Below are 11,027 nucleotides of genomic sequence, written 5' to 3' on the forward strand. Positions count from 1 at the left end.
AGCCAGCTGTGGAGACAGACAGATGTCAGTCTCTGGAAACGAGGACAGTAACATTTCTCCTCGTATAAAAAAAAAAGAGAATCGAACTGTACAGATTCCTTGAAATGCTGCAGGTTGGTTATTTGTCAGATCGACTACGTCCCAAATGACACCCTATTACCTACGTAGTGCACTTCTTTCGACCACTACTTCCATTGGCCTTGATCAAAAGTAGTGCACTACATAGAGGATAGGGTGCAATTTGGAACGCAAAGCGTGAATTTGCATCGGCAGAAAGAGTGCTTCGCTGCTCTCCCATTCCAAAAGGAAAGACAAGAAACGTTAAGCCGAGGAAGAGACGTCGTTCCTATCAGAGGCACACCACGGCTGTAGCAGCAATATCTGCCCCCTTTAATACTGGCAATAGTGCAGATCCTACTTGAAATGCAGAAGAATTACAGTAAGGGTAGCGTCCCAAAATGTCACCTTCTTCCCTACATAGAGCCCTATGGGATTGTCAATGGGCTCTGGTCAGAGATGAATGCACATATATAGGGACTAGAGTGCTGATTGGGATGAAGCCTTTAAAGTTCTGTAGGACACACCTCTGGGACACAGAGAAGGAGCTCAGTGAACACTTCTTTATTCACTTGGTTTTAAATAACACTGCCAGTAGTACTCCAGAGAGCGAGAGAGGCAACCATCACATTACAATAGAAGTAATGTGGGAGAAATCACTACGACCTCAAGTAGAGAAACTATAATAGTATAGGACTCTCCCTTCAGTGTTTACTTTTCTTCTAATAAAACATCAAGAATCTCCAGCAGGATTTTTAGTACATCTGTGATTTGATGTATCCAGGTGTGTGTGTGTGTGTGTGTGTGTGTGTGTGTGTGTGTGTATATAGTTAGATACGCAGGACACAGGGGGAATCAGAGACTGGTGTTAATAGTGATGAATGGTTCAGAGGAACATCAGACGGAAGCAGACAGACAGCCAGCTGAGTCCAGACCCGTGTCCCAAACGGAACCCCATTCTCCCTTTGTAGTGCACTACCTTTGACCGGGGCACATAGGACTCTGGTCAAACATAATGAACAATATAGGGAATAGGTTGTCGTTTGGGACACTGGTCTGAGCACGGCAACCCCCTCCATCCCCCTTTTCTGTTCAGTGGTAATGGCCACTTCACGTGTCTGGATGGATCTGGCTGAAGACTGCAAACAGGATGTTGACTTGCAGAGGTGGCTTTGTTCCGCAGCAAACTGACAGTCTGGCTAGGGTTCCCATACACGCAAATCAAAGTTTATTGATCTCGTACACAGATTTGCAGATGTTATCGCAGGTGCAGCAAAATTATATATATATATATTTTTTTTTCCAACAGTGCAGTAATACCTAGCAATAACAAATACACACACACGTAATCCAGAAAAACCTAAACGAGCAATGACATTGTTATTGCTAGGTATTACTGCACTGTTGGAACACACACACACACACACACACACACACACACACACACACACACACACACACACACACACACACACACACACACACACACACACACACACACACACACACACATACATAGATAGGAGGGTCTAATTGGGCCAATCTGAAAACTGGCCATCCTGCCTCCTGAGGTTGAAGAGGCTGTGTTGTGCCTTTTTTCACCATGCTGTCTGTGCGAAGGGACCATTTCTGGTCGTCAGTGATGGTGCACGCCGAGGAACTTGACCCTCTCCACCACAGCTCCGTCTATGTGGATGGGGCACGCGTTCGCTGCTGTCTCCTGTAGTCCATGATCAGCTCCTTTGTTTTGTTGATGTTGAGGGAGAGGTTATTTTCCTGACACCACTCCGCCAGGGCCCTTCTCCTCCTCCCTGTAGGCTGTCTCATCTTTGTTGGCAATCAGGTCTACTACCGTTGTGTCGTCAGCAAACTTGATTGAATTGGAGAAGTGCGTGGGCACGCAGTCATGGGTCAACAGGGAGTACAGGAAGGGGCTGAGCACGCACCCTTGCGGGACCCCTGTGTTGAGGATCAGTGTGGCAGAAGTGTTGTTCCTTACCTTAACTACTTGGGATCGGCCCGTCAGGAAGTCCAGGACCCAATTATACAAGGAGGGGTTCAGAACCAGGGCCATGAGCTTAGTGATGAGCTTGAAGAGCACTATGGTGTTGAAGACTGAGTTGTAGTCAATGAACAGCATTCGTACGTAGGTATCTCTCTTGTCCAGGTAGGATAGGGCAGTGTTCAGTGCAATGGCGATTGCATCATCTGTGGATCTATTGGGGCGGTAAGCAAGTTGTAGTGGGTCTAGGGTGTCGGGTAAGGTGGAGCTGATATGATCCTTAACTAGCCTCACAAAGCACTTCATGATGACAGAATTCAGTGCTACGGGGCGATAGTCATTTAGTTACCGTCACTTTCTTGGGTACAGGAACAATGGTGGACCTCTTGAAGCAAGTGTGGACAAGACTGGGATATGGAGAGTTTGAATATGTCCATAAACACTCCAGCCAGCTGGTCTGCACATGCTCTGAGGACGTGGCTTGGGATGCCGTCTGGGCCGGCAGTCTGCCTTAAAATGACGTACTCACGTCGGCCACAGAACGAGAGCACACAGTCCTCATGAACAGCAGGGGCCCACGTCGGCGGCTCAATGTTGTTTTCCTCAAAGCATGCAAAGGTGTTTAGCTCATCCCGGAGCGAGGCGTCGTTGGGCTTTTCCTTTATAAATCAGTGATTGTCTGGAGTTTCTGCCACATATGTCTCGTTTATGAGCTGTTGAATTGTGACTACACTTTGTCCCTGTACTGTTGTTTTGCCTCTTGATTGCCTTACGGAGGTCATAGCTGGTCTGATTGTGCATGTCCATGTTCCCAGTCACCTTGCCAAGGTAAAATGCATTTTTTCACACTTTCATTTTGACGCGAATGCTGCCATCTATCCACGGTTTATGTTCTAATCGTCACAGTGGGAATAACATATTCTACTTCTTGATGAATGCAGTCACTGAGTCACTATATACACATCAATACTATTCTCAGATGTGACCCGGAAACATTTCTCCGTTTGCGTGATCAAAACCATCTTGAAGCATAGATTCTTATTAGTCAGACATTATTGTTGAACAGTCCCTACCAAGGGAGCTTTTATAGCTTTCTGCCTATAGGTGGAACGAAGGATGAGGGAAGGCATTGTAGCTGTCCTGGAAGGGAGTTAGCAACGATCCAGCGTCCGTGTTGCACTGAAGATACGTTCCAGTAGTGTTTTTCTCAGATTTCCTAGCTACAATAATGCAGTCGGCATGTGATGTTGAGGTATTCCAGATCGGGGGGAAAAAAAGAAAACAAGTATTGAGTTCCTGTGCCTTACTACAATCACACCATGAGTTGTTAATCACAACGTTTGTTCTTCCTGTCCAATGGACGGGGAGAATATATCCGGAGAGAGCCATAATTCCACAAAACAGTATGTATGTTACAGACCCTGATATCACTCTGGAAGGAGATCCTCGCCCTGAGCTCGTCTACTTTATAGAGTCCAGGGACTGAACGTTATACTCAGAAGTAGTGGATGGTATGCACGCCGCCTGACACTGACTAGGGCCCTACTCCTTCTACCGCTTCTCCAGGGTCAGCATTTTGGTGCAGCCCAGGGCATTTTGGGTAAATAGAGCAGCAAGATCAAACAAAGGATCCAGGTTAGGTATGTCGAATTACTGCTTGAATGTCTGGTGAGTGACCGCCGATCTAATATCCAGAAGTTATTTCTGGTTGTAGGTAATAATACAAGAAATAACGTAAAAAAAAATAAAAATAATAATTCTGCAAAGTTGGCTAGGAGCTAGAAGCAGGGTAACCGTGTCTGTCGGCGCCATCTTGTCGCCCGCCACACACACACACACACACACACACACACACACACACACACACACACACACACACACACACACACACACACACACACACACACACACACACACACACACACACACACACACACGGCTGGGTCTGAAGAGGCCCTTGAACAGCGCTGGCTCGTGTTTGGGACAGACAGACAGTAGCACAGCAGGTCACCAGGCAGGGTCAAGGACCACTGCTGCTCTGATGGAGGAGCATAATGACAGAGAATGACCTCTACTCCCCTCCCCTTTCCCCTCTCCACTCTCCCTCTGCGACCCTCGCTTCTCTCCCTCGTCATCCACACTTTCCCTTTCCCTACTCCCCGTTCCTCATCTGTTGAGTTTCTAAACTTTAAAACAGAGTCTAGTCTTGTTAGGAGTCTACACAGTCTTTCAAAGCTTACATCTGTGTACTTTATAACAGTCTCTTGGATGGTAGAAGACAAATGAGATGTTGCTCTGTTCAGGACTGACCATCCCCTTCACAGCCCTAGTACTACACACTACTAGATGAAAGAGAAACAGTGCGATGTTTTAGTACTTTCGTGTTTATCAGACCTGTAGCAGACAACAAAACACCAGCTCAACGATTTGCTGTAGCTAAAGGCTGGAAGCAGAGGAAGAAAATGCATGTGTTCGGACAGGACGGGTGCGTCCCAAATGACATGCTATTCCCTATATAGTGTACTTCTTTTGGACAGGGCCCATAGGGATAGAGTCTAGTGCACTATATATGGGATAGTCTGTCATTTGGGACACAGACAAAATATATTATAACCATAGAAATATAATTGTTAGAACGGGTTTCCCATTGAAGTCAACGGTTCTGTGATGATGGGTAGCTATAGGGAATACTTATTCTATTTATTTGATTATAGCCTTGGTTCAGATGCCTGTGGTAAACTAAGCTAGCGCTAAAATCTGTTGTTCAGGTCTAGATAGCTCTGTGATCTGTTTCCTAGGTTTAGATAGCTGAGATCTGTTGCCTAGTTCTAGGTAGATCTGATGCCCAGGTACGGTAGCTCTGTAATCTGTGATCTCTTACCCAAGTCTTTTATTCGAGGCAGGACATTGATTGTGAAGTTGGTGTAGGAGGCGACTTCAGGAAGAGGCGAGGCGATGCCCACGTGGGACTCGTAGATCCGTAAACTCTGAGGCTTCTTGGGGCGAGGGTGGATGTGCTGGAGGGGAGGAGAAGAAACACAATGACGAACGATGAAATAAACAGCATGGGAAACTAGATTGGTTAACATGCTCCGATCAGTCTGGTTATCCAACCAGACAACAACGTATCCCTGGGTTAGCTATTTTAAACAATAACAAAGTTACTACCCCACAACTGTTTTGGTAAAAAGCTGAAGGAGGGGGCTAGAGAAATATGACCACTAAAATTCATAGACAGAGCTAATGGATACAAGGACTGATAGAACATGTTATTGGTCACATACACATGGTTAGCAGGTGTTATTGTGAGTGTAGTGAAATGCTTCTAGATCTGACAGTGCAGCAGTATCTAACAGGTAATATCTAACAACTCCACAACAAAACCTAATTTCTAACAATTTCCACAACAAAACCTAATACACACAATCTAGTAAAGGAATGGGATGAGAATATATAAATATATGGATGAGCAGTGACAGAGCGGCTAAGATGCAATAGACAGTATAGAATAGATAGTGAAGGATACAGTGGCCAGTGATATCAAGTCTGTAGGTAGGCAGCCACCTCTCTGTGCTAGCGATGGCTGTTTACCAATCATGGCCTTGAGATAGAAGCCGTTTTTCAATCTCTCTGTCCCAGCTTTGATGCACCTGTACAGACCTCACCACCCTCTGGAGAGCCCTGTGGTTATGGGCGGTGCAGTTGCCGTACCAGGCGGTGATACAGCCTGACAGGAAGCTCTCAATTGTGCACCGGTAAAAGTTTGTGAGTGTTTTCAGTGACAAGCCAACAGACTCCTGGAGGTTGAAGAGGAGCTGATGCACCCTCTTCACCACACTGTCTGTGTGTGTGGACCATTTCAATTTGTCCATGATATGTACACCGAGGAGCTTAAAACTTTCCACCTTCTCCACTACTGTCCCGTTGATGTGAATAGGGGTACTCCCTTTGCTGTTTCCTGAAGTCCACCATCTCTTTTGTTTTGCTGACGTTGAGTGAGAGGTCTCGTCGTTGGTAATCAAGCCTACACTACTACCACTGTAGTGTCGTCTACAAACTTGATGATTGAGTTGGAGGCGCGCATGGCCACGCAGTCGTGGGTGAACAGGGAGTACAGGAGAGGACTGAGAATGCACCCGTGTGGGCCCCAGTGTTGAAGATCAGTGGAGTGGAGATGTTTCCTACCTTCACCACCTGGGGGCGACCCGTCAGGAAGTCCAGGACCCAGTTGCACCGGGGCAGGGTCATTAAGGGTCAAGCTTAATGAGGAGTTTGGACTGTACTATGTTGTTGAATGCTGAGCTGTAGTCAATGAACAGTATTCTCACATAGGTATTCCTCTTGTCCAGATGGGATAGGGCAGTGTGCAGTGTGATGGCGATGCATCGTCTGTGGACCTATTGGGGCGGTAAGCATATTGAAGTGGGTCTAGGGTATCAGGTAGGGTGGAGGTGATATGATCCTTGACTAGTCTCTCAAAGCACTTCATGATGACAGAAGTGAGTGCTACAGGGCAGTTGTCATTTAGATCAGTTACCTTAGCTTTCTTGGGAACAGGAACAACGGTGGCTATCTTGAAGCATGTGGGGACAGCAGACTGGGATAGGGAGTGATTGAATATGTCCGTAAACACACAAACAGGTGGTCTGCGCATGCTCTGAGGACGCGGCTAGGGATGTCGTCTGGGCCGGCATGCTTGCGAGGGTTAAGACGTTTAAATGTTTTACTCACGTTGGCCAAGGAGAAGGAGAGCCCACAGTCTTTGGTAGCGGACCGTGTCGGTGGCACTGTATTGTCCTCAAAGCGCGCAAAGAAGTTGTATAATTTGTCTGGGAACAAAGAAGTTGTTTAATTTGTCTGGGAACAAGAAGTCGATGTCTGCGACCGAGCTGGTTTTCTTTTTGTAATCCGTGATTGTCTGTAGACCCTGCCACATACATCTCGTGTTTGAGCCGCTGAATTGTGACTACACTTTGCCTCTATACTGATGCTTTGCTTGTTTGATTGCCTTATGGAGGGAATAACTACCCTGTTTGCATTTGGCCATGTTTCCAGTCACCTTGCCATGATTAAATGCGGTGGTACGTGCTTTCAGTTTTGTGGGTACAACATCTCCTATACACTTCCTTATAAACTCGCTCACCGAGTCAGCGTATACGTCAATGTTATTGTCTGAGGCTACCCGGAACATATCCCAGTCCACGTGATCGAAGCAATCTTGACGCGTGGAATCAGATTGGTCAGACCAGCGTTGGATAGACCTAAGCACAGACGCTTCCTGTTTTAGTTTCTGCCTATAGGAGGGGAGCAACAAGATGGAGTCATGGTCAGATTTGCCAATAGGAGGGCGGGGGAGGGCCTTGTATGCATTGCGGAAGTAAAGTACTGCAATCAATATGGTGATAGAATTTAGGTAGCCTTGTTCTCAAATGAGCTTTGTTAAAAATCCCCAGCTACAATAAATGCAGCCAGAGTTCCTTGATGGCCATCTTGGTATCCGCTTGTGGGGGGGTATACACGGCTGTGACAATAACCGAGGAGAGTTCTCTTGGGAGATAATACGGTCAGCATTTGATTGTGAGGAATTCTAGGTCTTGAGGTCGAGGTATTGTATGTTGTTACAATTACACCATGAGTCGTTAATCATAAAACATACACCCCCGCCCTTCTTCTTACCAGAAAGATGTTTGTTCCAGTCGGCGCGATGCACTGAAAATCCCATTGGCTGTACAGACTAGAGGTCGACCGATTAATCAGAATGGCCGATTAATTAGGGCCGATTTCAAGTTTTCATAACAATAGGAAATCGGTATTTTTGGACGCCGATTTGGGCGATTTTTTTTTGAATTATTTATTTTTGGACCTATATTAAAACTAGGCAAGTCAGTTAAGAACACATTCTTATTTTCAATGATGGCCTAGGAAAGGGGGGTTAACTGCCTTGTTCAGGGGCAGAACGACAGATTTTTACCTTGTCAGCTCAGGGATTCAATCTCGCAACCTTACGGTTAACTAGTCCAACGCTCTAACCACCTGCTTTACATTGCACTCCACGAGGTTACGCGAATGCAGTAAGAAGCCAAGGTAAGTTGCTAGCTAGCATTAAACTTATCTTATAATAAACAATCAATCAATCATAATCACTAGTTAACTACACATGGTTGATGATATTACTAGTTTATCTAGCCTGTCCTGCGTTGCATATAATCGCTTAGGTACACGTTGCTCCAACCATAAACATCAATGCCCTTCTTAAAATCAATACACAAGTATATATTTTTTAACCTGCATATTTAGTTAATATTGCCTGCTAACATGAATTTCTTTTAACTAGGGAAAGTGTGTCACTTCTCTTGCAAACAGAGTCAGGGTATATGCAGCAGTTTGGGCCGCCTGGCTCGTTGCGAACTGTGAAGACTACTTCTTACTAACAAAGACAGCCGACTTCGCCAAACAGGGATGATTTAACAAAAGCGCATTTGCGAAAAAAGCACAATTGTTGCACGACTGTACCGAACCATAAACATCAATGACTTTCTTAAAATCAATACACAGAAGTATATATTTTTCAACCTGCATATTTAGCTAAAAGAAATCCAGGTTAGCAGGCAATATTATCCAGGTGAAATTGTGTCATTTTGCGTTCATTGCACGCAGTCAGGGTATATGCAACAGTTTGGGCCGACTGGCTCGTTGCGAACTAATTTGCCTGAATTTTACGTAATTATGACATAACACTGAAGGTTGTGCAATGTAACAGGAATAATGTTTTGTTTTCGAGATGATAGTTTCCGGATTCGACCATATTAATGACCTAAGGCTCGTGTTTCTGTGTGTTATTATGTTATAATTAAGTGTATGATTTGATAGAGCAGGCTGATTGAGCGGTGGTAGGCAGCAGCAGACTCGTAAGCGTTCATTCAAAATAGCACTTTCGTGCGTTTTGCCAGCAGTCCTTCGCAATGCATTGCGCTGTTTATGACTTCAAGCCTATCAACCCCCGAGATTAGGCTGGTGTAACCGATGTGAAATGGTTAGCTAGTTAGCCGGGTGCGCGCTAATAGCGTTTCAAACGTCACTCGCTCTGAGACTTGGAGTGGTTGTTCCCCTTGCTCTGCATGGGTAACGCTGCTTCGAGGGTGGCTGTTGTCGATGTGTTCCTGGTTTGAGCCCAGGTAGGAGCGAGGAGAGGGACGGAAGCTATACTGTTACACTGGCAATAATAAAGTGCCTATAAGAACATCCAATAGTCAAAGGTATATGAAATACAAATCGTATAGAGAGAAATAGTCCTATAATTCCTATAATAACTACAACCTAAAACATCTTACCTGGGAATATTGAAGACTCATGTTAAAAGGAACCACCAGCTTTCATATGTTCTCATGTTCTGAGCAAGGAACTTAAACGTTAGCTTTCTTACATGGCACATATTGCACTTTTACTTTCTTCTCCAACACTTTGTTTTTGCATTATTTAAACCAAATTGAACATGTTTCATTATTTATTTGAGGCTAAATTGATTTTATTGATGTATTATATTAAGTTAAAATAAGTGTTCATTCAGTATTGTTGTAATTGTCATTATTACAAATAAAAAAATACAAATAAATAATTAATCGGCATCGGCTTTTTTTTTGGGGGGGGGGGGGGGGTGTCCTCCAATAATTGGTATTGGTATCGGCGTTGAAAAATCATAATCGGTCGACCTCTAGTACAGACTCCGACAGCATTTCTCCAGCTAGCCATGTCTCCGTGATACAGAGTATGTTACAATCCCGGATATCTCTTTGGAAAGCAACTCTTGCCCCAATTTCATCGACTTAGTTAATTAGGGACTGGACATTAGCGAGTAATATACTGGGAAGCGGTGGGTGGTGTGTGAAGCCTCACTAGAAGACCACTCCGGCACCCTCTCCTCCGACGGCGTTGTTTTGTGTCGGCCTCTGGAATCAGTTCAAATGCCCTTTCGTATTCCTGGTCGTAGTGCTGGTTGTGCTGGTAAATTGACGTCTCTCTGATATCCAATAGTTCTTCCCGGCTGTATGTAATAACACTTAAGGTTTTCTGGGCTAACAATGTAAGAAATAATACATAAAAAAACTAAATACTGCACAGTTTCCTAAGGACTAGAAGCGAAGCTGCCATCTCTATCGGCGCCATCTTGATGGGCCAGGAACAATATCTGATCTGAAGAAGTTATTGAACGCTGATGACACTATATGTCTGCATCCCACTCTCTGTCTGGCCATGATTAAAGACATGAAACTATAGAACGGTGACTAACAAACAACTTGAGGATCTGAACTTATTGAACTCTCCATCAGTGTGACAATATGTCTGTCTGGAGTCTAGCCATGTTGAGAGAGATGAAATGATAACAGTGTTGTGTTTACAGAGACAACGGCCCAGTGGAGGGAGGGAACAGAACAGCGTGTGTGTGTTTGTTTGTACACTAACAACTTGGGCTCAGGACCCCTCTGTCTGAAGAGGTTATAATGATTGGGCCTCTTGTAAAAAAATAAATAAATGGAAATATCAGCAACAGGGTGGAGAGGGAGAGAGAGAGAGAGAGAGAGACACACGAAGAGAGAGAGACGCAGAGAGCGAGAGACACAGAGAGAGACAGAGACAGACAGAGAGAGACACAGTGCGAGAGAGAGACACAGAGCGAGAGAGAGACACAGAGCGAGAGAGACACAGAGAGCGAGAGAGACACAGAGAGCGAGAGAGACACAGAGAGCGAGAGAGACACAGAGAGACACAGAGAGCGAGAGAGAGACAGAGAGCGAGAGAGAGACAGAGAGAGAGAGAGAGACAGACAGACAGACAGAGAGAGACACAGAGCGAGAGAGAGACACAGAGCGAGAGAGAGACACAGAGCGAGAGAGAGACACAGAGCGAGAGAGAGACACAGAGCGAGAGAGAGACACAGAGCGAGAGAGACACAGAGAGCGAGAGAGACACA

The 11,027-nt window shown here is 45.2% G+C and overlaps 1 protein-coding gene across 1 annotated transcript in view; it reads right to left on the reverse strand.

The window, feature by feature from the left end:
• Nucleotides 1-11,027, reverse strand: part of LOC106581537 (1,4-alpha-glucan-branching enzyme) — a 323,607-nt gene that overhangs the window by 208,772 nt on the left and 103,808 nt on the right. Inside the window, exon 5 of the mRNA XM_045704110.2 lies at nucleotides 4,941-5,076. Within this exon, the coding sequence (XP_045560066.1) occupies nucleotides 4,941-5,076 (136 nt within the window). The remainder of the gene's footprint in view (nucleotides 1-4,940; nucleotides 5,077-11,027) is intronic.

Source organism: Salmo salar, chromosome 20, assembly GCF_965601325.2.
Source record: "Salmo salar chromosome 20, fSalSal1, whole genome shotgun sequence".
In the NCBI taxonomy this organism is placed as follows: domain Eukaryota; kingdom Metazoa; phylum Chordata; class Actinopteri; order Salmoniformes; family Salmonidae; genus Salmo; species Salmo salar.